The sequence below is a fragment of the Heloderma suspectum genome, chromosome 5 (genome assembly GCF_057233095.1).
Source record: "Heloderma suspectum isolate Gila_16-S chromosome 5, 16-S_ref, whole genome shotgun sequence".
Taxonomy (NCBI): Eukaryota; Metazoa; Chordata; class Lepidosauria; order Squamata; family Helodermatidae; genus Heloderma; species Heloderma suspectum.
Genome location: NC_139462.1, coordinates 23,703,602 through 23,731,543, shown reverse-complemented (window position 1 = coordinate 23,731,543; position 27,942 = coordinate 23,703,602). Strand labels below are relative to the sequence as shown.

General features: G+C 44.8%; 1 protein-coding gene across 1 annotated transcript; it reads right to left on the bottom strand.

Moving 5' to 3' along the window:
- Window positions 1–12,213: 12,213 nt before the first annotated feature.
- LOC146343697 (uncharacterized) lies at window positions 12,214–26,909 on the bottom strand. The gene is made up of 5 exons (XM_084860222.1): window positions 26,716–26,909; window positions 20,275–20,345; window positions 20,041–20,088; window positions 18,045–18,419; window positions 12,214–13,998 (listed from the first exon to the last, which is right to left on the bottom strand). The coding sequence occupies exons 2-5, from the start codon at window positions 20,335–20,337 to the stop codon at window positions 12,214–12,216; spliced, it is 2,271 nt and encodes a 756-aa protein (XP_084716348.1). The 5' UTR covers window positions 20,338–20,345; window positions 26,716–26,909.
- Window positions 26,910–27,942: the final 1,033 nt, after the last annotated feature.

Below are 27,942 nucleotides of genomic sequence, written 5' to 3'. Positions count from 1 at the left end.
CAAAGAAAACTTCAAAAGGATGTTCTTTCATGAAAGCAGTGAACTAGAATTTATCAGCAATTTTGATTTTATTCACTGAGGTCTTAATCAGGACCATGGATTTCTCTTCTAATACAGGTGAGAGGCCACAGGTCAGTGGTAGAGCACATGGCCTGAATGCAGAAGGTCCCAGGTTCAATCTCTGGCATTTCCAGTTATAAGGATCACATAGCAGGCAACAGGAAAGCTTTTCTCTGCCTGACACCCTGGAGCAGCACTGTGGGTAAGAGCGGAAAATACTGGCCTAGATGGCAAAATAGTCTGACCTAGTATAAAAAAGCTTCCTCTGTTCCTAGCCCAACAAAGCTAGGAAACTAGGGGAGCAATCCTATGGCCCCTAGACACCGTCTGGGGGTGCCACAGGATGGTGGGGATTCCCCCTTCCAAGGTCGGAGAAAGTGGTTCTGACCTTGGAAGGGGGAGTTGGAGATCCAACACCCCCCTCTACCCCTCATAGCCAGCATGGAAAGAACTGCGCCAGCTGGCCTCCAAGGTTGGAAAAACCTCAGAGAGGGGGGAAAGGGGGCATTTTGGTGGGTGGGGAGGGGAGGGGAGGAGACTGGACAGGACAGGATATGAGTTATCCTGAGTATCTTCCAGCCTCCTTCCTTCCCCATCCAAAGCGCCATCACTAGATGGGCAAAAAAAGCCCATCTAGTGAAAACTGCAGGGAAAGATTGCCTCCACCACTCCTCCCTCCCTGCATTGGATGATTGGAAGCCTCTGAATTTGAGGGCTTCCAATCATTGAGGGCACAACCCATGGGATTGCACCCTAGGAAGCTGATGGGTTATCACCAGACAGTTACTGCTGTTGTGAATGGAGACTCTTCTTATTTTGTATACTTCAGAGCTTTGCATAGAAATGTCAGACACCAATTCTACCCCTGGCTTTTCACAGCCTTTTTGGCATTTCATGGCTATATAAAAATATGTTTATACACATGTACATACAAATATCTGAGAGCTGAAGATTACACTTCACACATCTGATGAAGTGGGCCCTAGTCCATGAACGCATATGCCACAATAAATGTTTGTCATTAAAGTCCCACAAGCCTCTTTGTTGTTTCCTCTCACTAATGTCTCACATGTAATGCCTTGATGCCATTGTGGCAAAGGTTAGATGACACCATGGGCAAGCCACAAGAAACATTCTGGGCTCAACCCTCCTTAAAATGCTCATGCAAGTGCCAGTGAACTGAACTGGTATATAGAAAAGGATGCTGATGGATGGTGCCTATGATTTATGACTGAACTGCATATTAACCATTTCTGTATTTACACAAATGCTAAAAAAATCCAGCTAAATATTTGAGGCAGCTCTCGAAGTAGCCAAACCATACTCGAATTCTCAGAGGGGCTTTGGAACACCCCGAATGGAAACGTCTTTATTTTAAGGGGTCGGCAGTGGAGAATAAGTGCCTTTTAAGCAGGTTGAAAGGTATCCTTTCAAGAAGTTACAATGGGGCTCTTCTTCTGACTTTTTTGGGATCTATTTAATTTGCCAGGACAGGCAGGCAAGCCTACTTAACCTCAGTCATCCAGGAAGGATGCCTGGAGGTATAAATACTCCAGCCACAGCATCCAGATGTGTTTCACCTTCCATGATCCCCAAGACAGGTGAAAAACAAAGCTATCCTTTAAGGTTTCTCCTTAAAAGCTTCTTTGACTTAGGAAGTCGTAACTTCTCAAGGAAACATTGCTACAACAATCTGACTGGCTGTTTTTCTGCTTCCCAAACTCTAGGGTGTGCCTCCCCACCCCCAAATAATGTGTCAACTTAGATGAAGGATAGGGAACCTCAGGACCAGATGTAACCTCCCACTTAATTTCATCTAACCTGGGGAGTTCTTTCTCACTAAGGAAAGTGCTGGCTACTTGAGCAATACTGCACTTTTCAGCAGCTATGTCCAAGCTGTCTTTCCTGTTCTGTTGGAAATATTCTAGGGATGTATGAAAATCACTTACTTTTTCACGGATTATGTTGATGGTGGGGGGGGAGGCGTTCCATCCCTCCCCCCGGAATCCTGGACGGGGGGGGAGGTGCTCCGTTCCTCCCCCCCCCGGAATCCTCCGTGGCCGGCTGTGTTCCGCGGCATCTCCGCGGAGCAGCCGGCCAGGCTCAGCCAGGCCAGAGCCGTCCGCAGCCGGATTTTCGGCCGTGGAGGGCTCGGGGGGGGGGGGAACTGTGTACACAAATGGCGGCGGCCACCACCATTTGCGTTCCTTATTTTTGACGTCTTAATCTACGTAAATATTTATGTAGACTAAGACGGCGAAAATAAGGGGAATGCAAATAGCGTAGTGGATGCTATTTGAGTTCCCCTTATTTTCGCCATCTTAGTCTACGTAATTATTTACGTAGACTAAGACAGCCCAAAATAAGGAACGCAAATGGCGGCGGCCACAGCCGCCGCCATTTGCGTACGCCTTTTTTTTTTACCCAGACATTTTAGGCTATGTAAAAACTTACATAGCCTATCACGTGTGTGTAAAAAAATAAACAAACAAACTGCAAATGGCGGCAGCGGCAGCTGGTCGGAAGACCAGCCGCCGCCACCGAAGCTGCCGCCGGAACCGCTGCCACCCGGAAGATCCGCCCCAGGTAAGTCTCGTCCCGGGGGGATCCGCGGGGTGGCAGGCCGTTCCGCCACAGATTTTGGGGGGCCGAATGCACTGGCATTCGGCCTCCCCGAGATCCGTGGCGGAATTCTCTGCCATCCCTAAAATATTCCATTACAGAAGAAGCAGATGTGTGTCTTCACCTGCCTCCCTCTTCAGAGATAATTATAGTGTTCTTCCTCTTCATCAGTGGATCCCAACCTGAGTCACCAGAGCTTTGGGTGATCTTCCTAGCCATTATAATGTTTTGATTTATTTTTGGTATCTATAATACAATTATAAACTTATAGCACTGTTAATTATTTAATATAATACACCTGTGTCTGGCCCCCAATTAATTTTTTTTTAGTGGGTCAACAGTTCTTGACAGAAAAAATAGTTTCCCACCCCTGCCAGACAATTAACTTTCCCAAAGCCTTGGAAATGCAAATTGCTTGAGTAACTTCAGAGCCCAAATGGTACCCAAGCATGAACTTCAAGCCCAATATCTGTTGCAACAGCGATGGCAGGGAATCACACCAAAAGAAAGAAATGCACTCCAGGGGTTAATTTGTTGTTAAAGTTTTTAAAGCAGTTAGAAGGTGCAATAGCAAGGGTCATCCAGGATTCAGAGCTAATGAACAGCTCTGGATGCATCAGAAGGCCTTGGGTGCAAGCAGGAATCACAAGTGGGGTAGGGGAATGTTGCCTAGCAGCCAGGTGGAGCCAAATAATTTCTTTTTTAGCCTGGGTTTTCTTTTGTGTAAAACGACTAGCATGTTTATGTTCTGTAGCCGTAGTGGTTTCATTCTGTTAGAAGCCTGGCCTAATGTTCTCTCTTTTATATTTCTGACTGCTTAGACAGGGGCTTTGCCTGTAAATTATTATTTACAGCAGTCATTAATACAGTTTTTTCAGCCTATCTGTTTTTGACTCAGTAGTGTTTACCACGCTCTCCACTTTCTGGATCCAGTCTGCTTTATTCAGCTACTTCTGTTGACAATAGCATGGAGGCAGGGCTGCGTGGTGGTGGTGGTGCAGAAATGAGGCTAAAATTCCTTGCATCTAAGTATCAATGTCTGGTGTCCAAATCTTGTGTGATTTGCTGGAGCCAATCAGAAGTTGTGATAGAACAGAGGAGGAAGTAAGTCGCTTGTCCAGGCCCTCCTATAAAAGAGGAGTGCAGAAACACTTGCACAGAAGACTTTAGGGCTTGTCTTTTGAAAGATAGAGAAATGTCTTTCAAAATCCTACTCAGGGATTTTACTTTATTCAGCAGTATACAAATGCCAGAAATAAATGGGTGCCTTTTTATGAGACATGGTCTCACAAGAACTACAAGTCCCAGAGTTCCAGAGTTCTCATGGTATTTTCTGTGCACAGGTAGGGTGTGGCACCAGGATGAAGGCCCAGCATCATAACAATCAGGGACACTGAAATCCCAAGTAAAAGACAGGTCCCAGAACTTCTGTGGGGAAATTACCTAGGCCTCTGGAATGCATAAAAGAGCTGACAATCACAGGGGCAGGGAAGAGGCCTTTTTATGGACATAATACCATGTCTGACTATAAATACAGGCAGCCAGAAATGTTAGGAACTTAAACAAAGGGAATGAAAAAACTGAAGGACATACCAGTCCATCCTCCATTTCCCTTCCTCCCCCCCCCAACACAAAACCTTTCTTGACCATTTTTCCAAACAGAAAAGGGATTGCATGTACCACGTTTGTCCCAGGCCCAGAGAAACACTGAGCCTCACAAAAGCCCATCAGTTTGGGAGGTGGCTGTGTTGACCCAATCTCCAGCTGTATAATATTTGTGAGGTGGTTGGCTGGGAGGGGCAAAGAGCTCTGAGGCTCTGCAATAGGTTGTCCATAAAGGATAGGGAAGAGGAAATTGGGATCTCCATTTTTCTACCGTAAAGAAACTTCAGCTACTTGCCCTGGAGTGTAATCTTAATAACTAAGGGCTAAAAGGACCACTCAGAGAGCTTCGACTATTAGGTGGAATAGAAATGTAATAAATAAATAAATAAATTATTGCAGATCCATTGCAATTTCAGTGACATTTATGTAAAATATTTCTTGGCTGCCTTTCAGGTCAGAAGCATTGTAGGTCAGAAGCCCAGGGTGGCATACAACAATAAAACACATAAAACCAATCTCATATTAAAAGCGATAAAAACACAATTAAAACAGTAAGAACACAATAAAAAGCAATAAAAATAGCAACGTTTGCCGTTGATTCACCCTAGTCCTTGCTGCTATGCTTTTCCTTACACAGAGATTAATCTCCACATCGTAATGCGGTTGCAGTGAATGAAGTGCTTTGTACAAATTTCCAAAAGGGTTCTGGAATTCCCCATTTCTCACCATGATCTCTCTGGGAACACATCACGGTAAGCAGCTGCCTGCAGCATCTGACAAACCTGCGTGGAATGTTAGTTTGTACAGCACATCTTCAAATCTTCCTGAAAGCAGTAAGCCAGTTTATGATCCTGCATATTAAGCAACAGCGCCACTTGCTGGCTCTTAAAAAAAATGGCAATGAGTTTGCGTAGCACTTCCTTCTTAAATTTAAAAATCAAACTTTGAAAGAGTATTTGCACAGTCTGGAGCAACCTTGCCCACATTGCCTCTCTGTGAGGAAAGAACTCTTCCTCAGAGCAAAAGGCAGGGGGTGAACATTTTGGAGAGACCGGTAGGAGTGCCCCCAGTTGATTTCATGTAGCGTTTAAAAATAAATTCTATTTCCTGCGGCAGCAAAAGCAGCAACAGCACACCGAGATGCACAGGTGGGCAGCTGCTGGAACTGGGGAGATGTGGACACCCCAGCAGCACAGTCGTGACAGCAAGGGGCATTTCTACAGGCAGCGGAGGGAGGGGTGCGACCTGCCGCCCCCCAATCTGCTGCCAGGGCCGTTGTTGCATATGGTAGAGCCACCCTGGCACCCCAAACAGTGGATGAGCAAGGCTTGGGTTATCGTAATTATGCTAAAACTGACACTTAAGACAGCAGCTTAAACAACAGATCAGAATATGAAGCCAAGACTGAAATGGACTGCTTACTCTGAATAAATGGCAGTTCAAAATGTCTCAGTTATTTTCTTTGCTACTAAGTTAAAACAAGTGGAACCTGCAACAAAGCACTGCAGTACATCCTCGCCCACTGTTCAAGGTTGCAGGCAACCACTCATGCCTTCGTCCAGGATACAATAAGCTGTTAGGGGTTCAAACAAGCCACTTCACTCTCCCACCCTGCCCCCTGTGTTTTTCTGTTTTGTTTGTTTTGTTTTGTTCCCAACTGACACAAAATTATGTAGCTGCTGGAGAACTCTGTGTGTGCTCAATCCTAATTGGGCTGTTTTTTGGCGGGGGGAGGGTGGCTACCAATGTAGGCTTAAAAAAAAAAACTTCTGCAAAAAACTGAGCATGCCTGGAGAATGTCAGATATTGGTGCATTTTAAAAATGTAATAAATGAGTAAATAAAAATGAATGCTGATGCCTCCTTGTTTCTCAGTGGCCCCATTGTGGCTCCAATCCTGTCAGCACTTATCACCTGAGTTTGCTATTAAAGGGAATGATTCCAGAGCTGAGCAGCTACTATTATTTTAAATAACCCATATGGCTTGCTGAGAATGTGCATGCGAAACACACTGTACACTTGAAATCCAGAAATGCTTAACAACAACCACCACCACCCATTTAGGACACATGCTATGTATATAGATATAAATTATGTATCACATTACCACGGACAACTTGTAGATTTGCAGAAAAAATTACTCTGTCACTCAGTAGTAAAGCACATGCTTTGCCTGCAAATGGTCCCAGGTTCACTCCTCAGCATATCCAGGCAGGGCTGGGAAAGAATCCTGTCTCAGATCCTGGAGCACCGCTGCCATCAAGTTAGACCAGGAGTAGACAACATGGTGCCCACAGGCACCTATGAACCCCTTCTTGACACCTTCCTTGGTGACCACCGAGGTGCCCTTCTCCTCCCTATTTTTATTTTTAAAATCCTTAAGAAATGTATTACCAACAGCCGGGATTGCTTCAAAGTGAAGTAAGAACCTCCAGCCACTCCCATGTAGGGATGGGCAAACTCACCTCAGTCCATCTCATACACCACTCTGCGGGCCCTTGCTGGCCGCCTGACCCTGCTCTCCATGCATGGCAAGCTGCTGGGCGGTTCACAGGCGAGTGGTGCGCGGCATCCCGCTCCTCCGCCGAGCCGCCATTTTGTGGGAAATAGGGGCTTGGCCTTTTCCGTAAAGGCCAATTTCACAGAAATGGTGGCTGTAAGTAGGCCTGTTTGCACAACATTTAGACCATTTGCGACTGTAATGTTGCATAAATGGGCCCCTTTACAGGCACCATTTATGTAAAAGCGCCCTTTACGGAAAAGGCCGAGCCCCCATTTTGCACAGAATGGTAGCTTGGCAGAGCAGCAGGAACCGCTGTGCTTGCTCGACTCAGTGCGTGCAAAGTCAGGCAAGCGCAGAGGTCTGAGGACTGGAGCCAGAGAGAAATCACCGAGCCTCATGCCCCAACCAGACAACATCCCTGCTCCCATGTTTGTGTCCCATGAATGCTTCTGGTCTGCACATGGAGCTCAGGCACATTCTTAGGATTATGACGGACAGCTGCAGGCTGACACTTTCCTCTGTAGCGCAGCCGGAACCAAGAAAAAGAAGTGGGAGGGGGAGAATAAAGGGACACCCCACTCCTAGTCACTGCTGTTTGGTAAGCTGGTGGGGGACAGTGGAGGGACAGGACCAACTGGGAGTAATCTTGTGGGTGGGGAGGGTTGTGTGCATGCATGTCTGAATGGAGGGTGCTGGGAAAGAGAGGGAGAGAGAAAGGGTAATCCAGAGAGAGGGGGGATTTAGGAGGGATCCTGAAAGAGATTGAGTATGTGTTTGCAGTGAGAAAGGGAAGAGAGGGTGTATTGGCCCCAGGAGTGTAGCCAAGTCATTTGTAGTGCTAGAGGGGCCTAGAGATCCATAATGCTTGCTTAGGTTCATTATTGGTGCAGTTCCCATGCTAGTAAGCTTCTGAGCATGTGCAGATGAGTCAAAAGGACAGTAACAGCCTTCTTGGTGCATTCCTTGCTAATGAGTAGAAAGCTTTATCAAGCACTTTGCCTGGGAAGCAAAGTTTGTTTACAGGGGGCTGTGCTTGAGAACCAAACACTTCTAGCCTATGCGGGGAATGAACACTAGGGGTGCTTGCTAGTGTCGTGCTGCCTTATTGCTAACCTGTAGAGTATAAGACCAATTGTACCCCATGGCTTGTGGTTCAGAGAAGCTGTCTGATCCAACCACTGGGTACGCCTGTGTGCTGTAAGTTACTCAATAAAATCTCCTGGTAAGCAAACCTTTGCATCTGATTTATCACTATCTTGGCACTTCTAACCTAAGAGTTCAATGCCCATGGCCAGGGCAATACACTTGCCCACATCAAGAATTATGATGTACTATAAATCTTATCATTTTAGATAGAGTGGTCAACCTTCTTAGCAGATGGTAAACATGGTTTGTTCTTAATAAGACAGTCCCTACCCTCAGGCTTACAATCTAAAAAACAAAAGAACATAAGAAGAGCCATGCTGGATCAGACCAAGGGTCCAGTTGTATTGGCCCCAGGTGCATACCCAAGTCATTTATAGAGGGGCCTAGAGATCCATAATGCTTGCTTAAGTTCATTATTGGTGCAATTCCCATGCTAGTAAGCCTCTGAGCATGTGCAGATGAGTGCATTCCTTGCTAATGAGGAGAGTCTTTATCTCTGATGTGCCTGGGAAGCAAAGTCTGTTTACAGGTGGCTGTGCCTGAGAAACAAACACTTCTAGCCTATGCTGAGAATGATCGCTAGGGGCGCGTGCTTAGTGCTAACCTGTAGAGTATAAGACCCATTGTACCCCATGGCTCGCGGTTCAGAGAAGCTGTCTGATCCAACCATTGGGTCTGCCTGTGTGCTGTAAGTTACCCAATAAAGTACTCCTTGTAAGTAAACCTTTGAGTCTGATTTATCACTATCTTGGCACCTCTAAATTACAAGTTCAAAGCCTACAGCCGGGGCAATACAGAGGGACATGTGCATGTTTATGGATGTGCGTGTTGGGGTGGAATGTGTGTGTGTGTGTGTGTGTGTGTGTGTATGTGTGGGTGGGTGGTGATCTGGGATGAGAGAAAGATGGGAGAATGATTTGGTTGGCAGAGAGGAGAGGGGAGGAGAAAAAGAGCTTGCTGTCTGTAAAATAGATTTCTGTTGGCCTAGAAAACTGGGTTCAAAGGAGTTGCTTCATGTGTTTAGGCTCTGCCACCTCTGCCTGGTACTCAGTTTTGGGGGCAGTTTACTTGTCCCTTGTGACACGCCTCCCATGGCATCCCATTTTATGATGGTGCTCACTAATGCGCTCACTAGCCCAAATGATGGTTGAGCGGGGGATTGGACTCGATGGCCTTGTAGGCCCCTTCCAACCCTACTATTCTATGACCCTTACTGAGTTAGATGGATCAAAAGTCTGGGCCAGAGCAAGAGGCAGGTTTAGCAAGGAGGTTGCAGTGGCGAAGAGGAGGAGCAACTCTAGGAGGCTTTTGTTAGTGGGACCCTGCTGGGGTGTGGGCCCTCGGCACATGCCCAGCCATGCCTACCCTTGATGCCAGCTCTGAGTATAAGGCTGCTCATGTTCTTAACTCTGACAACTAGGCCCCAGCATTCCTTCCATGCCTTTGTTGACTTAGCAGCAGCAGCAGCTGCTGCCCTGTTCATTGCTGCATCTAAGCACCACCACCACTGCAACTGTCCAGAAAATGGTACAGCAGCTATTAGTTCACCAGTTGTTCAATGACATGACTTGAGATGCTGGCCAAGTTTATTAGGCTTATGTCCAGAGAAGAACTTCAGGGGCGCATACTGCTTGTCTTGTAAGAGGTGAGCATTAGGAGTCTCTGAATCCTTCTGCTAAATCCAAACTGGAAAAGAATTCCTGTTTTACTGCTCCTTCAACCCACTCAGCCTCAACCCGTCCCCGTCCCACGTCCCTGACACACACATATGACATCCTCCAGAGGCCATGAGATGCTTTTGTGCAGCTACACATGATCTCTCCTGCCAACACATAGCTAGCCGTTCACAGGCATGGACTATGGAGGCTTGCAAGCCCTAGTGATATTTCATGTGTCCAGAAGAGTCCTCTCCTCTGGCCACTGGAAGCTGTCATTTGGGTGTGGGTAGGAGGGCATGCGGTGGGGTTGCAATTCAGAGGGAAGGTTTGGCTTATGTCTGAGGAGAGCCATGGGCGATTTGCTCCTCTTTAGACATAAGGGATTTCCACCTGCTCCTATAAAGACTCAGACACTGGCCTGGCTCCTTAGTCGTACTAACTTTTTGCTTGAGTGTGGTCACTGCTGCTCTGTGTGCCCCGTGCCTGCTCAGGGTTTGCTTTGCTTCCAAACTGCCAGGTGTGACACTTGGTGATGTCTAGTAGAGGGGAAGACATTTATCCCAGCAAATATCAAGGTCATTATGTGCCATAGCAGGGGCACCATTTTGCTTGGGATCTTCGTCAATAACTCACTTAGCATGATACTCAATCCGACTGTAAGTAGTGATTTGTAGTTCAGGGGTAGACCCTATACCATCCTTCCCAACCCGGTGCCCTCCAATGTGTTCGGCTACAACTTTCATCATCCCTGGTCACTGGCCATGCAGGCTGGGGCTGATGGGAGTTGTAGTCCAAAACATCTGGGGGGAACTAGGTTGGAGAAGGCTGCCGTATACGTACTTCTCTTGGATTTTTAAAAGCTCTGAGCCTCACAAAGGCCTGCATTACAACACACCCAGCCAGGTACAATGTTGTCATGCCACTGTTTCTCCTCACTCAAATTTGAATGTAACTAGAATATCTTAAAAACATTGAAAGGCATATAAATTAAGCCAGGCAACGAATCTTTGTACGGCTTTTAAAAATCTTTATTAGGAAATACAAAGAGAATGGTTTAATTTTTAACTTAAGACCACTTATATCAAAGGGTTTTTTTAAAAAACATGCTGTTTCCCAATACAGCTATACATTTATTACAAAATATTACATACATCCCATATTAATGATACCTCTAAGGCTGGATGACCAGCGGAAGTGCACAGGCATTTAGCATGTGGAACGTGTCTTCTTTGTTTTCTATCTGTGCAGTAGATGCAGTTAAATAACTTGCTTTCCATTCTTATGCATGTGCGTATTGGAGCTGGGCTACCCTGTCTACCCTAGGCTGTGCATGGGTGCCAATGTTTTCAAAGCCATGGGAATTGTTCCCCTCTTGGGCCTCCCATCGCTCAAGCACCAGTTTTGCCTCTGTGCTAGTTCTTCAGGGGAAGTCAGAAGCCTCCATATGAGAGCAATTTTGCTACGGGGTAAAGCCTCCCCACCACACCCCCTTTTTCGCTTTACAAATAAGGGAAACATGTTCAAGCACACATCCCCCCCCCTCACACACACACATTTTTAAAGGTTCTTTAGTAGTGAAGCATTGGCACCAAAGAAGAAAGCAGCCTTGTATGCATTCACCACTTTTAAAACAGCTAAAGGAGCAATCATGCTACACAGAGAAAATGCATTCATCCTGAAAATAACTTTACAAAATGTAAAAGCAACCTCCCTTCTCCAAATACCAAAAATTACACATGAATGGAAGGGGAGGAAATGTATTCCTTGTCATCTTCCGCGACAGTTACACAAACCAGCAGCTTATACACAGAAATCTTCATGGCAGGGTATTCCACAGTTGTGGAGCAAGGGCCAGAAAAGTTCTGTTCTCTGCCACCACTGTCCTAATTTCTTCATTGAACAGAACATGAAATAAAGCCCCTTCTTAGATGGCTGGAAGTTCCCTCAAGCACTTAAAAAAAGGCTTCCTTTAAAATGGAACCAACATCTACTATAACAGTGACAATCTACATGTCTCTGAACTTAGTTCGTTAGAGTGCAATCCTATGTGTGATTAGATGGGGGGAGGGGGAGTCCTACAACTCCCAGCATTCCCCAGCCAGCATGGGAGAATGCTGGGAGTTGTAGGATTTCTTTCCATTTAAACATACATGGGATTGCCCCCTTCATAGAATACTGTTTCCAGTAGAGCTATGCAAGATACAGACACAACCATGCCTGGAAAATGTAACTGAAGGGTGGCAGAAACAGTTTGCTAGGCAAAAACATTGGTGGCCACCTGACAGGTATTAAAACTCTTTCAGTCTCCCTCAAAATTCCTCAGATGTTTTGCTTGTGGAGGAATCTCCAACTTTACCTCACATTTTGCTTTAGATAGAATTCAGTGGCAAACTGAAGGTGCTATGAATCTTACTGAAACTGGTTTTGCCTCCTTTGAAATTCCTCAGGTGTGTTTTGTCCAAATTTGCCTCGAATTTTGCATCAAGTGAAATTCAGTGGTAATTCTACTTTCTAGCTGTCAATATTCACATTGCTAAAATGCTAAAATAAATTAAAAGACGAGGTTACATCCTGACCTCAAACTATGACATAGAGTGGGGTTTATTTGTTTTTAATGCAATTAATACCCATCCTGGCAGTCATTATCATCATAATCGCTAAACGGTTTATTATGATCAATGTCAAACATTAACTTTCGGCTTTCAAGCTCCATGCTTCTCGACCAGCTGTCGTCTTCTATACTCATTGTGTCTTCTCTGGAATGACTGTCTCTTTCTAATGAATGACTGTTTTCCTCGTCTGAGGATTCACTAGTTTCTGCGGATTGGCTTTGTTGGTCTTGCCATTTTCCAGACTTCGGATCATCTTCATTTGAATCGCTGTCTTCTTCACTACTAGCACTTTCTTGGGATGATTTGCTACTCTCGGATGATTCACTGTGAGACAAACTACTGTCATCCTGGATGGATTCATTTGTGTCCTCAGCTGATTCTTCACTTTCTTCTGTAGATGTGCTCTTCTCACTTGATCTGCTATGTTGTCTTTTAACCTCCCTGGATCCACTGCCCCTTGGTGTCACATGTACTACTTCTTCAGCAGAGTAACTCTCCTGCTCTTTGGATTGGCTTGCACTGAGTTCATCTGATTTCTCACCTAACTCTTTAGACTTTTCCACAGCTTTTTCATGGGAGTCCCTGCTATCTTCAGTAGATTCACTCTTTGTATCTTCTACAGATACTGCGTCATCATCCTCTCTAGACCGACTGTTTTCATCCTCTCTAGACCGACTGTTCTCATCCTCTCTAGACTGACTGTTCTCGTCCTCTCTAGACTGACTGTTCTCGTCCTCTCTAGACTGACTGTTCTCGTCCTCTCTAGACTGACTAGCCATGTGTTCTCTGGACTGACTATGCACATCTTCCCTGGACTGGCTGTGTACATCATCTTCTGTGGACTGGCTGTCCAAGTCGTCTTCCCTGGACCGACTATGCACATCATCTTCCCTGGACCGGCTGTGCAGATCATCTTCTCTGGACCAGCTGTGCTTATCTTCTCTGGACTGGCTGTCAAAGTTTTCTCTAGACTGGCTGTGACTATGTCCTCTGGACGAATGCTCTACTGCCTCTCTGGAATGACTGGTTGCATCTTCCCTGGATCTACTGGGAACATTTTCTGTTGATTGACTGTCTTCTACAGATTGGCTGTTTTCTTTAGAGTCAACATCATCCTCTTGCAGGGATTTGCTCTCATCATGTTCAGGACTGTGATCTTCTTCAGAATCATCATCAACGTAATGATATACTTGCCTGGCAAAATGTTCCACTGCTTTGTTGTGATGACTGGCTTTTCCTTTCACTTTTTCTCTGCTGATTTGCTGGCTGCTCTCTTTTGAATAGATGGCCCCATGGAGCATGTGAGAATCACTGTCATGGTTCTCAAAGATTCTTGGGTCATCTCCTTGCATTCCTTCATTGCTGAAATCATATCTATCTTCTTGGCTGCTACTGTAACTATCACCTTCATGTCTTTTGCCATAATCAGTAATGTGATTACCTGTTTTATCAAGGTTTCTGCTCTCGCTGCTGCTGCTGCTGCTGCTGCTGCTGCTGCCATCATGGTGCCGGCCATTGTCACCATCTTGTTCTCCATCAGTCACTGGAGGTTGCTGATCATCTCCTTCACTTGGAGGCACCGTGTGCCCTGGATCTTCCCCATTATGTCCATCCAAAGAGTCATCACCACTGATATCTTCATCATTTGCCAAGTCGCTGCCTCCTTTCCCCATGAATGTATACAAGACTTGATCGGGTGTATAAAGCATGCCATCATTTTCAACATCAAACTGTTCTTTGGATTGTTTGATAGCACCATAGAAGTGGTCTTCATGAATTTCATTTTGAGCCTCCTGTGCAAAAAGACAAATAGAGAGGAAAACTCTGGATCTCTTTGTTTTTTCTCACAGCATAAGGTGTTTTTAAAGTTGCTTAGGCCAAGTGCAGCTCTTGCTTCTACCCATCCTGCACCACAAATCACATATTGCTACTACATCTATCAATATTTCTCACATTTTCACCCCACTTTTCAATATGGAAGGAGCTTCCAAAGCAGTGAACATAAAGTACACTTAAAATGCCTTCTTTTTTACTGAAATGGACCTGTTGCATTAGGAATAGTCTGTATTTCCAAATTTTGTTCCGTGCACGTGCCGTTTTCAGTTCCTTCATGTTTCTGCATTACTGTACTGATGGGTACATTGATAAAACAAAAGAAAAAAGCACACTTGGTGTGACTGGTTGTATATAGGGATGGGAGAATCCCCCAATGTCCGGGGCGGGGGGTCCTCTGTGGGGCAATTTGGGCTGCTTGGGCCCTCAGATTCATCCAGAGCCCTGCTGCGTTTGCCAGAGTTGTCAGAGTAGCTCTCCAGCTTCCTAAAAGATGTGATAAGCTAATGGCAGCTGCCATTAGCCTATTATGGGAAAATTACAACCACAAATGGCATATTTTATGCCATTTGCAGCCATAATGCACTTACTCTTACATAAATTGCAGCTGTTTACGGCTGTATTTATGTAAAAGTAAATGCTTTATGGCCGCGAATGGCATAAAACACGCCATTTACAGCGGTAATTTTCCCATGATAGGCTAGTGGCAGCCACCATTAGCATACCACAATTTTTAGAAAGCTGGAGAGCCGCCCCATGGGAATTCTTTCAGACGTGGAGGCAAGTGCTGCTGGTCCGCTGCAGGCTTCGGAGGTCAGATTCTTTGGATTCCAGCCTCATTTGAGTCTGCGGCAGATTTCTCCGGCATCCCTAATTGTACATATGGTTGTATCAGGATTCTTTTTGTGCTGCGTTTTATCAATGGACACATATGCACATCAGTAAAGCACCATACAAAAAGATCTTGATGCAATCCTACAAACAATCACAACAAGTCTGTTTTAATAGGAGAACAAAGGATGCTTGAGATCGCTGAAATTCTGTGAAGTTTACTTCAAGCTCAATTCAGCTCAGTCCAGTTCTTGTTTGCAACCTGCTTTTTGCTTTGTTAAACAGGAAAAGTGCACATTTTTCAGAAGTGCCCCCTTATCCCTCATTGACTAAAGCAAACTGACTAAAACTTTTTAAAAGCACACATTACATTGTGTATTTTTAAAAGAGTGCATTGTAAAAAATGCACAGTTTTAACAGTGTGCACTTTTCCCCAATTAAAGTGTAAAAATGCCAATCCTTTAAAGTGTGTGTTTTTAAACGTATGCATTTCTTATGCAGGTTCAGGAATTTGTGAATATTTTTGGAAAACATACACCCCTGTTCGCATTTGAGGTTGCAAACAGAGCATTTTCAATTGCAACAAAATTCTCATGTATCCCTGTGTTTTAATTTTTCCAGTATTCTGTTGATGCAAAAATGCACTTTAGTAGTGTACAGAGCAGGGGTACACAACTCCCAAGACGTTATTTGTGGGTTTCCATGGCCCTACACCACTGCAGAAATTACCACCTAATTTGCTCCTGCTGCCAAAGATGTTCTAGGAATCAGAGCTCGGAGGGCCTGCTTCTCAGAGGATGCTCTACTTATCAGCACTCAGAGGGCCAGCTTACGGGTTTCATCAGAAAATGTGTGAGGAAAGGGGTGTGTGTTTATATGTACATGTGGGGTGGGGGAGGAGGGTATGTGGGTGTTTATGAATGTGCATATGTGTGTGTGGGGAGAAATGTGAGTGTGTGAGTGTCTCTCTGTGTGTGTGTATATATATATGTGTGTGTGTGTGTGTGTGTGCGTGTGTCTATATATATGTGTGTGCATGTGTGTGTGTATAGTGGAAGAGTGAGTATGTATGTTGGAGGAAAGAGTGTATGTGTGTATGGGGGTTATGTATGTGTGTGGAGGAAGAGTGCATGTGTGTGCTTGCAAGCACATGCATTTATGTGCAATTCTCCCCCCACCACATCCCACCTGCCTGGCCAATACCGCATGTTACCCTTGGGCCACAAAGGTTGTGCAAGTCTGGAGGAAGAAAGAAACAAATGCACTGAAGACAATCTGCATGCTGCAATCCATTTTAGAGATTCTCCTAAGCCCTCTCCATAGGTCACTTGCATGGAGGATAGTTCTCCATGCAAGCGAATATGAGCGAATATGAATCACAAGCTGAATATGAGCCAACAATGGGATGTGGCTGCAAAAAAGGCAAATGCTATTTTGGGCTGCATTCATAGAAGTATAGCTTCCAAATCACGGGAAGTACTAGTTCCCCTCTACTCAGCACTGGTTAGTCCTCATCTGGAGTACTGTGTCCAGTTCTGGGTACCACACTTTAAGAAGGATGCAGACAAGCTGAAGAGAGTTCAGAGGAGAGCAACAAAGAAGACCAGGGGACTGGAAACAAAGCCCTATGAAGAGAGACTGAAAGAACTGGGCATGTTTAGCCTTGAGAAGAGAAGACTGAGGGGAAATATGATAGAGCTCTTCAAGTACTGTCACAGAGAAAGCTCTTCAAGTACTGTCACAGAGAAAGGCTGTCACAGAGAAGAAGGCCAGGATGTCTTCTCAATCGTCCCAGAGTGCAGGACACGGAATAATGGGCTCAAGTTACAGGAAGCCAGATTCTGGCTGAACATCAGGAAAAATGTCTTGACTATTAGAGCAATACGGCAATGGAACCAATGACCTAGGGAGGCAGTGGGCTCTCCCACACTGGAGGCATTCAAGATGAAGCTGGACAGCCACCTGTCAGAGATGCTCTGACTTGCATTCCTGCATTGAGCAGGGGCTTGGACTCAACAGTCTTATAGGCCCCTTCCAACCCTACTATTCTTTGATTCTATGTATAACATGTTGGTCTGTGCCACTGGCTCCACCCCTGACACTGTGAGGCTGGCCTAGCCCTGCCCCCAACATCCACCTGTTGAGCACAGAGGCCTAAACAGGAACGTCTACACATCATCTCACATGCAGGGCTTCCTCTTCAGATGCCTGCACTCAATGGGTGGACATTTGGGGAGGGGCAAGCTCAAGTGTGTGGCGTCAAGGGCAGGACCAGCAGTGCAGCCCCAGGTCGGGCTCAATGCATTACTGCCCTCCATGCGAGAAATGCACAAAGTTAAACCAGAGAGCCAGTGTGGTGTAGTGGTGAGAGTGTTGGGACAGAGAGCTGGGAGATTCAGGTTCTAGTCCCCACTTGACCATGGCAGCTCACGGGGTGACTTTGGGCCAGTCACAGACTCTCAGCCCAACCTATCTCACAGGGTTGTTGTTGTGAGGATAAAATGGAGAGGAGGAGGATAATGTAACCTGCCTTGGGTTCCTTGCAAGAGGAAAAAAGGCAGGATATAAATGCAATAAATAAATAAACCAGAATCCAGAAGGATTAGAACGCAGAGCAGTGTGAACCAGAAGATCAATACAGGAACGGAAGGAGAAAGCTTTTATTCCCTACAGTGAATTATCTGGGGTAACCTTATGGACTTTCATGTTATTTACAGACAATGTTAGTGGGATCACTAAAATTTCAGTTGTTTACGATGGGAAATCACTTCCATCTAGGGCGAGGGTGTTGAACCTCAGGCTTACAGTCCCAATCTGGCCTCCCTGGGGCCTAATCTGGCCCGCTGAGATTGCTCAGAGGGCCACGCCACCTCCTCCTGGCTCTAACCCCTTTCCCCCGATGGCAGATCATTGGGTGGTTTCCTGGCTTTTGTGCAGTTCTTTTGCATCCTGAAAAGTTGGAATGCCTCTCCTAAGGCTTAGTTAGCGGCAGCAGGAGCTTGAAACTAAAATAGCCCGGTATTTTGCCCCTCTTTGATTTGGCCGCACCCACCACTGAAATTTGGGCTCCCAAGAGCTTCTCTGAAATTGAATTCAGGCCTTGGGCTGAAAGAGGTTCAATGCCCCTGATCTACTGCAATTCTAAGGTTTATACCAGAGTGTTTTGAGTACCTACCAGAGACGTTCTGCCAGCAGACTGATCATCAGAACCGCTCCTGTTAATTTCTTTTGGGTCAGAATGGTCGTGGGAACCCTCGTCATCTGCCCATTTCCTACGGACCGCTTGGTGGGGTCTGAAATATCTGCTATCGTCATTGTCCCGAGTGCTCCATTCATGGTCATCTTCTGAGATGCTCTCAAGGCTACTGCTGGAAACCTTCCTGGGAAAGCTGTTCCCTTCACTACTCTCATGGCTGGTGCTGCCGTGTTCGCTGGCATCAGCTTCTTTTCTTTCGCTTTCTGCACTTGCACTTAGCCTGCTCCCTCGGTCTTCATCACTAAGTTCTGCGGGATCGGCTCCCTCGTTCAAGCTTTCTTCAATCGCAGTAGCCTGTGCAAAAGGTGGAAATGAAAGGATGTGTTACTGCAGACAGAGACGGGTGGATTGTCAGTTTCACTTTCTCTCACATTCTTTCTTTTTTTTAATCTCAATTTCTTTCTGTCATATCTGTGAAATGTGCAGATTTGGGTATGTTCTTATCAAACAAAGAACTGGGCAAAATGTTCACCCACCTGCACCAGCCAAATGCAATAAGTGCCTTATTCCTAGCACAGAGAAGACCGTGTTGTGCCTACCTCTCATATAGCTGTTAAAGACAAGGAGCCAGTCAGAAAAAAGAGGTGGTGACCACCTTTTCATGAATGATAAAATGAATAATGTAAATTCATAATTGTCCCGTATTATTGACAAATGGCCCATTGGCTGGGTCCAGACTAACAGTGCAGCCTACATGTGTCTAATCAAAAGTAAGTCCCATTAAGTTCAGTGGGGCTTTTCCACAGGTAAGTGGGTGTAGGATTGCAGCCTGTCCATTGCACTTTGTTCCCACTGAAATCAATGGGACTTAAGTTAGCTTTGACTGACTTTCCACATTGTTTTCAATGTGGCTTAACTTAATCTTGATCCAACCCATTGTGTTTTCATCATTCTGCATTAAATACACACATCCCTATTTATTTGGGGAATTATTTTGTTATTGTGACTTTTCTATTTTGCGTTAGGTTTCTTGCTGGTCTCCCCACCCCCTGCTCCTTTTCCCTTTTCTATTCACAAAACACACCTATCAGTAGACAATCATGTAATTTAATGTATTAGTTTAATATGTACAAATATCATATGGATCTATTGGTTGGACCCAGACTTACTCATACTTAGAGTAGACCCATTGAAATCATAACCAACTTAAGTCCCACTGATTTCAATGGGTCTCCTCTAAGTATGACTAAGTCTGGATCCAACCCTATGTATGTATATTCCAGCTGTGCAAAACCTCACTCTCTTGCCTCAGAAGACTTCTGTGGGAGCTACTGTCTAGACAGTGGCTGCAGGGTGACACCACGGAAGACCAGGGACAAGGGCAGGAAATGCTGCCTGAATAATCCTGGCGCCATATGGCTACCATGTGCCTTCACCAACATCAGTATGTGAAGGTTTGTTTTGTTTCTTGGATTCTTTGTTTGTTGTGTAGATTTCAATGTGACAATGATCTCAAGCCCTGCCTAAGACCTCCCCCATGAAGGCTCCTCCTCCCTCAGCTGTCACCACCAGCAGCCATTCTTCCAGCAGGCTGTACTGAGGGAGTTGAGCAGGCGACACAAGGCCATTCCACCAGCCCTGCTGAAAGTTCTTTTTTTTCCTCTTCCCTCCCCATTCCTTTTTCCTTGTGTATCCTTTATTTTTAGATTGTAAGCCTACTGGCAGGGACTGTCTTGTTTTACTGATTATATCTAAGCTGCTCTGGGAGCCATTTTGGCTGAGGAGCAGAATAAAAATACGATAGATGATGATAGATAGATAGATAGATAGATAGATAGATAGATAGATCGGTCTTGGGAAGTATGTAGTGTTCTTTCCTGTCTTTTACTTCCAAGATAATTTTGTGGCAAAATTCTACATTTGATGTAGGGGCATCAAATGAAAGATGAAAGAAAAATCATGATGGTTTGCTTACCCAGTATTCTTCAGAGCTCCTGTGATGTGTACCTTGTTGTCTGGGTACCTGGATATATTAGAAGAACAAACCATGAATGAATGGATGGATGTTGTTAAATAAACTCTTGAGAAAGACATCAGCACAAAGGGCAGAAGCCAGCCCAGGCAAAATGCTTTTACTTTGCATTTATTTCAGTGCTGAAATCCCAGAATGCTTGTCATGATTGCAATGCTGTTTTTAAAAACTACTTACAGGACGGGCGCAGGATAGAGCCCATAGGGAGATAAACAAGAGTGTAGTCCTCCTGGTATTCATTTTAGTGGCTATAACAACATCAAAAGAAGTGTGTTAAAATAGAGAATTTACATAAGTGGTCAGCAACTGTATAGGTCAGCTTAGGGGTGAGGATAAAGGGTCCCTCACCTCTGTTTTCTTCTCACCAGGTTGCTGCCAATGTATACTTGGCTGGCTGATGCTGAAAAACTTAGACTAGGCTTGCTAAGGATAAAAGATTATTTTTATAGGATGGCATAGGTGAGTGGCAGGCCCATTTGTGGTTGCTGGAGGCCATTTAGCCCCTGGGCTATCAGCTGCTGACTTCAGGTTTACACTGTGCTTTTCTGCTTGCTTCTGGTAACAAAGCTGGACTTTCTAAAACAATGCCTGATCATATGTAGCATGCTGTGCAGAAACTACTGTAGAAAACCAAAAGGTACATGAGCATTTGATTTTCCTAGGGATGTTAGAGAATTCCACCACGGATTTCAAGGGGGCCGAATTCCAGTGAATTCGGCCCCTGGAATCCGTGGCAGAACGGAGCCCTCCACCACCCTGCGAAAGCCCCGCAAAACGGAGCCTACCTGGCTGCGGCTCCGGCGGCAGCTCTGGCCGCTGCCAGGCTGCTGCAGCCACAAATGGCAGCCATCGTAGCGGCCGCCATTTGCATCCCTAGTCCAGTCTGTGATAGCCTACGTAAATATTTACGTAGCCTATCACGGCTAAAGCAGGGACGCAAATTGCATCCCCTGTGCCATTTGCGTTCCCACTTTAGCCGTGATAGGCTACGTAAATATTTACGTAGCCTATAATGGCTAAAGCAGGGACGCATATGGCGTAGGGGATGCCATTTGCATCCCTGCTTTAGCCGTAAATATTTACGTAGCCTATCACGGCTAAAGCAGGGACGCAAATGGCGTAGGGGACGCCATTTGCATCCCTGCTTTAGCCGTGATAGGCTACGTAAATATTTATGTAGCCTATCATGGGCTTGCATAGGGACGCAAATGGTGCCCCCTACGCAGGACGCCATTTGCGTCCGCAGCAGCCCGGCGGTGGCTGGAGGCCCCGCTGTGGGTTGGCCCGGCCGGCGGCTCCGCGGGCTGGCCATGGAGTGGAGCCGGCCAGGCAGGATTCCAGGGGGAGGAATGGATCGCCTCCCCCACCTGCGGAACCCAGTGGAGCCAGGTAAGCGGGGTTTCGTACACTCCTAGATTTTCCAGGCAAAAAGTGTGTTCTGTTGTGCACAATAGCTGCATCTTTAGGGAGGTTGTAGAAATCCAAAATGGATTCAAATAATGTTGGTCATACAAAAATACTGGAAAATATGCTAATACAGTGGAGGCTGGTGGCTCCAATGTCACTGGGGCTCCTTTAGAGTTCTGACTGGTTCTGACTGAAACCCAGAGTGGATTCACTGCCCCACTGACATCGGAGCCCCCAGCCTCCACTGCACTAATATATAAGCCATTAAAAAAAAAAAAACCACCACATTTTATACACCTCTGATCTGTCTTCAGCATTCTTTCTTTGTGGGCTCTGCTCATTGATTGTACACTGAGCTAAGAAAAATATGCAAAATGTTATGTGCCAGCAAAAGTTATGTAAATTACAACATCCTTTTTTGTGCACTTTTCTGAATGGGAAAAAATGCGATTCCATCAATGAGTGGATGATGGAATGAAAGACGCCTGATGATCTACAAAACACATGCAGAACAGATTCCCTGCATATACCATATATGCACATGAAAATGTCTTATGGAGAGAGAACACACTTGGAAATGCAACTTCTTGTTTGCAAAATTTCCCTTGGGGAAAGTCCATTGGTTGTATACAGAATGTTGATAGCTTTTCAGAGAAGTGGAAGTGATTATGTAGAGGCACCATTTCTTTTGTCCCACAACACTTCAAGTTGTACTCTGGAAATGCTGAAAGGAGCCCACAGAAGAATGGCCTCACATTTTGGTATGAATGTCATAGGTGCCCTTTGGATAGTGCCAAGGATGAATAGCACAATCTACCACACACACACACACACACACACACACAATGTAATGGTTGGATCCAGGCTTAGTCATGCTTAGAGCAGACCCACTGAAATCAATGACTTAAGTCTCATTGATTTAAATGGGTACAGTCTAAGTCTGGATCCCACCACCTATCATTAAACTATTATTAAAGGATTTTAAAACATTAAGGCTGCAATTCTCTGCCCACTTAGTTGGGAGTAAGCCCAACTGAAATCAGTGTGACCTGAGTAGACATGTACAGGGTTCTGCTGAAACTGCTTTTTTAGAGTGCTTCAAAGAATGAAGGTATATATCTCAAACGTACCCCTGAACACAAATGCTTTTTTAGTGCAAAATCTCCCTGCAGAACGAAATTAACTAGACTGTAAGTTGCTTGTTGCAACATTACCTAGTCAATTTCATCACTGAGTTGGACTAGGGCTGTCTTCCACAACCTGGTGCCCTCCAGACCTTCGGGACTATAACTCCCATCACCCCAGCTAGTATGACCCAATGTTTATGGATGATGGGAGTTGTAGTTCAAAACATATGGAGGGTACCTAGTTAAGGAAGCCTGGACTAGAGGTAACAAAGGCATTTAGGTAAATGGAAATTCCCCCCTCCCCCCCACCAAAGCCAATCCCCTACACACACACACACACACACACACACACGTAATAGTAATAGAGAAGAGACTGCCATAGCTCCAGATAGTCATATATTTATGTACACAATCTTCTCAATCCACATTGAGATTCATGATTAGCTAGTCTGGAAAATAAGTTACATACACCCTTGCAGTGTGGTTTGGGAGCTGCATCTTTCTGTCTTAGTGCATACCTAGCATATAGTTACAGCTTGCTTAGTCAAGGACCATTGAATGATGTGGTGAAGTAATCAAGAAATTGCTCCCTTGCTCCACAAATCCAGGCCCTACGACTGTATTCCTACGAAGCTCCAAACAGCTACATGGAAGTGAATTGCAGCACTTGGAGCATAAGGTGCTATCCAACGAGGAGCAAGGATGACACCTGCTATATAACTACACAGAAGTTTATCATTTGTTAGCTAGCCTCATTTGATGACTTGCATGTGTAAATATTTGATGCTGTTATAGATTAATAATCACTGCAGCTAGAAATTCCCCTTGAACTGATGACGACTGAAACACAACACTTTTGTAGAGACACTTCATACCTTCGAGTGACAATCACTAAGATATCAAGAGATGAACAAACATGTTTGAATCAGCCCAAAGTCCATTAGTATGTTCAACCAGTGGGGCGACACATAATTCAGCAAGAAATCATAAAAGTAAAATACATGGAATAAGCTGAAATTTATTTTGGAGGCAAAATTCTCTAGATTTATTGTTGTAGTTTTTCCTTTGCACGCATTCAAATTTGAATTTTCTTTAATTTTTTTAACATTCCCAATGTTGGATGCTTTTAATTATCACAACCCTTAACTATCAAACTGATCAAAACCCCTTGTTGTATAAAAGCCCCTTTAAGACTTTCATTCTTATCTTTTATCTCATTTGAAAGATCAAATAATGAGCACTGGCATTTAATATTTTTCTTCTTCATCATTCACATGCTTCTTGCTTTGTAAGAGTCCTCATTAACACACCTGAGTTAGTTTCATTCTTAACAACATCAGAACAAAGAAAGGAATTAAAGTATTTACCTGTATGTCTGTTTCAATGAGTTTCCTCCAGGATGATTATTTTTTAATTGCTCCACCAGCACAGATAGATTTTCTATCTTATCCTCAAATATCAGTTTTTGGTATTTTCTATGACAGTGCAGGAATTTAAACTCTGCTTCAGTTAAAAGAGAACCAATCAGTAGCCTTGAGGAAGAGGATGATGTCATAAGGTGTCATCAGGCATCCAGCCCGCCTACGCTTCCCTTCTGCCTCCAGAGGCATATTTTCCCTAAAAATAAGTTGTGGTTGTCAAAATGACTAGACTAGTTTACATTTAATGAGAGATCTTGCTAAGGGTTCATTTGGATTTCTAAATTTATGCCATTTCACATACATGCAGGTTTATGACTATAAACAATTGCAGCATCACCCACGTATATAGCCAGCGTGCCATCATTCTCAAGTCGGGATTGTTTCCTGCTAATATATATATTGTACAATCAGACAGTGTGTGCTGAAATGCTCCCAAGAGTTGTGTGTGTCTTCAGAGAAATTATTTGTGGGCTACCATGTCTTCTTGCCTTACAGCCACCATGTAGGAGGATGCTGGGAACAGCTTCCAAGTTAAAATGAAACTGCTGAATTTGCCCTTTGCGGCTGTGATACAACAAAACTGTATGTTGCAGAGAGACATGGAGGAGAAAGCATGCGTGCAGCTGGGATTTTCTTTCGCATTTCCACAACAGCTATTTGTGCTGAGGAAGAGGTGTGCTGTTTTTCAGAATCATTTGAAACTGTAAAGTGGGTTGCCTCTTCACTCTGCAGTAGAGACCCAACAAAGAAACCTCTGACTTTGGGGCATTTGCCCCTGTTAGTTTTGTTATGGTCTCAAGGAGCATCTGAAAGTGAACTTAGACCTGGACTACAGTTTAAGAACCAATGCACTAGCCAGTAAATTATGCACAATAGTGACTTTTTATCACATTGGTCCCCCACATTCCTGAAAAATCCAGATGTTAATAAAGGCACTATGAAGTGGTGGGTAAGCTAGAGGAATTCCGTCTTTACATATTCCAATAAGAACTGGCATGATTCACACTTCCCAGACTACTGGACAGATTGGAACATAGCTATCCATCAGATTTTACATTTCTCCAAATGTTGCAATGCAGTTCTTGACTTGATATGCACTTAAAATGCATATTTTGAGATAAAATGCACTTTGAAATGTGTATTTTGAGATAGAAATGCCAACTCACAACAAACAACCAGCAATCATGCATCCAGTTGATTAAAAAAAAAATTGATACACAGATTTAAAATCTGATTTAGTCTGTTTATAATTTTTTTTTTCTTTTTATAAACTGGATGTGTGATGGATGGTTGGGTTTTTTTGTAATTTGGAGTGATGTATCATGCACATTAAGGGACCGCGGTGGCTTAGTGGTTAAGACGCTGAACTGCAGACTGGAAGGTCGGCAGGTCAGCAGTTCGAGACCCGAGTGCTGCGTGACGGAGTGAGCTCCCGTCTTCAGTCCCAGCTCCTGCCAACCTAGCAGTTCGAAAGCAAGAAATTGCAAGTAAATAGGTACCGCCTCGGCGGGAAAGGTAACAGCGTTCCCGTGCACCTCGGTGTGCAGTCATGCCGGCCACATGACCACGGAAGCGTCTTCGGACAGCGCTGGCTCTTCGGCTTAGAAACGGGGATGAGCACCGCACCCTAGAGTCGGACACGACTGGTTAGGGGCACCTTTACCTTTACCTTTTTATCATGCACATCACATTGCCCGAGTATCAGCTTAAAAGTATGTGTATTTAATGGTGTACTTAAATGCAAACTTGTAAAAATCCGTAGATTAATGTGGAAATGGGACAGAATGGACTTCGGAGCGAACACATGCAAAAAGCAACATGGACTGGAAATAGACTGATTCTTCCATCCCTATAAGGAGGTGCTAGGAACAACTGCACCATCAGCTGCACCCAGCTTAGACTGAAATAAAACTTTGCCACATCCTGTTAGTGAGACATGAGGAACTGGAGGCTGAGAAAGCTTATCCAAGCAGGAGAAGAGCCGTGACAGTGACAAGTAGCTTCCCCACTTCCCCACACACAGCTCAGCCGCTTCCTCATAACACCCACAAGGAATGTTAGGAATAGCTGCCAGGAAGGATTTCTCCCAAGCTGGTCTGAGAAGCCAAGCTTTATAAAGCACTAAGAGGGGAAGTGTCCTCTTTTTTTAATCTCATAAAAATCTCTCCGATAATTCCCAGCCATTTTCCACCTTAAGAATTGGAAGCGGCAGCTGCTCTTGGGGGTGGATGCAGCTCACTTGTGAGTTGCCAGGCAGCTTCCTATCTTGACCACAGACACACATGCACACACTGTTGTTAGGGCTTTCGTGGCCTCTGCAGGCAATCCTGACAGATCCTGTATGCTTTGCTCCTGCTTCCAGAGATGCCAGTTTGGGAGGCTAACATGGGATCATTCCCCCTTCTTCTATTCCAAATTCCATTTGATTATGTCACAAGGACACCTATATCTCTTCCCAACTTGCACTTAATGTCTGTTGTTATATATCAGGGGTCCCCAACTTTTGGAGGCCGGTGGTCACTTTGGGAATTTTGAGGAGCATTATGGCTGCAATGGGGGGACTTGTCCGTTCATAAGATGACTACCAAGTTGGGCAGAGTGGCTCTCAAAAGCACTCATTTCCCAGAAGGCAAACTGGTGAAACTAAAAGAACAGTAACTTACCCAACAGCAAGTGTGGTGTAGCAGTTTGGGTGTTGGGCTGGGATTCAGGAGACGCGGGTTCTAGTCCCCACTCGGCCCTAAAGCTCCCTGGGTGATTTTGGGCCAGTCACTGACTCTCAGCCTAATTTACCTCACAGGGTTGTTGTGAGGTTAAAATGGAGAGGAGGAGGAAGAGCATGTGAGCTGCCTTTGTCCTTGCAAGAGGAAAAAAGCTGGGATAGAAATGTAATACGAAGAACCTCAGTGCAAGGCAGAGGTGGGGTCTGAGCTCCAAAATACAATTTTGAACCCAAATAAAGATGGTGCTGGAATGCAGCATACCTTGCAGCATTCTAATATACTAGTTTTAATTTTTAAACAATCTTAATAAATTAATTTTAAAAATCAGGAGGGACAAGGAACCTTGTGGGCACCAAGAGAGGTACCTCCAAGCACATTGGTATCCACAAGTACAACATTGGAAACCCCAGTTATAAATAAACTAGGCTTGTGTCCTAGATCTGCCTGCCAAAGGCATGCAGTCTTCAAGTGTCCATTTGCTCTGTTCTGATGACATTATTAATTACTATATTCTCTCTCTCTCTCTTTGTATTTTAACTTGGTATTCAAACACAGGCCTTTGAACCTTGCTGAATCTTTCTGCCCCAGTTAAATATCACATATGCAGATATGCATCTCAGCAATGTCACCCCTATATCTTTCTTAACCATTCCAGGAATTAGGAGACAATTCGGAGTTATGGCTTCTTATGTCCTGGTGCTATAGTGATTAGAATTTCAGGTTGGCTCTGCAGTCAGTAGAAGAAGGCAAGATATCGGGTAACACCTGGCAGGAAAAGATCCACAGGTTGACTATCTTCTTTCCCCAAAGCTTTTAATAAACAGGAGTCGGCTATAAGTTGGAAGAATCTTATTTCCAGCTGATGGCTTTCTATTGCAGATTCCGTCATTTTCCAACAATGGATGCTGAGTAGGATACTAAAATGATGGAAACCCAAAAGCACCCTGTTGGATTCTGCCTAAACAGAGGTTGCTGTGGAATGCACTGTGCTTTCTTCTGCACTCCTATATGATCTGCTCAACCTGTACATTTGTAAATAAACCTACTCTGCCCTTCAGAAGGAAACAAAGCTGCCCAGGTTGACTACCGCTCAGGGAAAGGAGAATGTTCTTTGATGTACTTAGAGAGTTTTCATTGCTTCCGTTATGGCATTGAATTGTGCCCGTA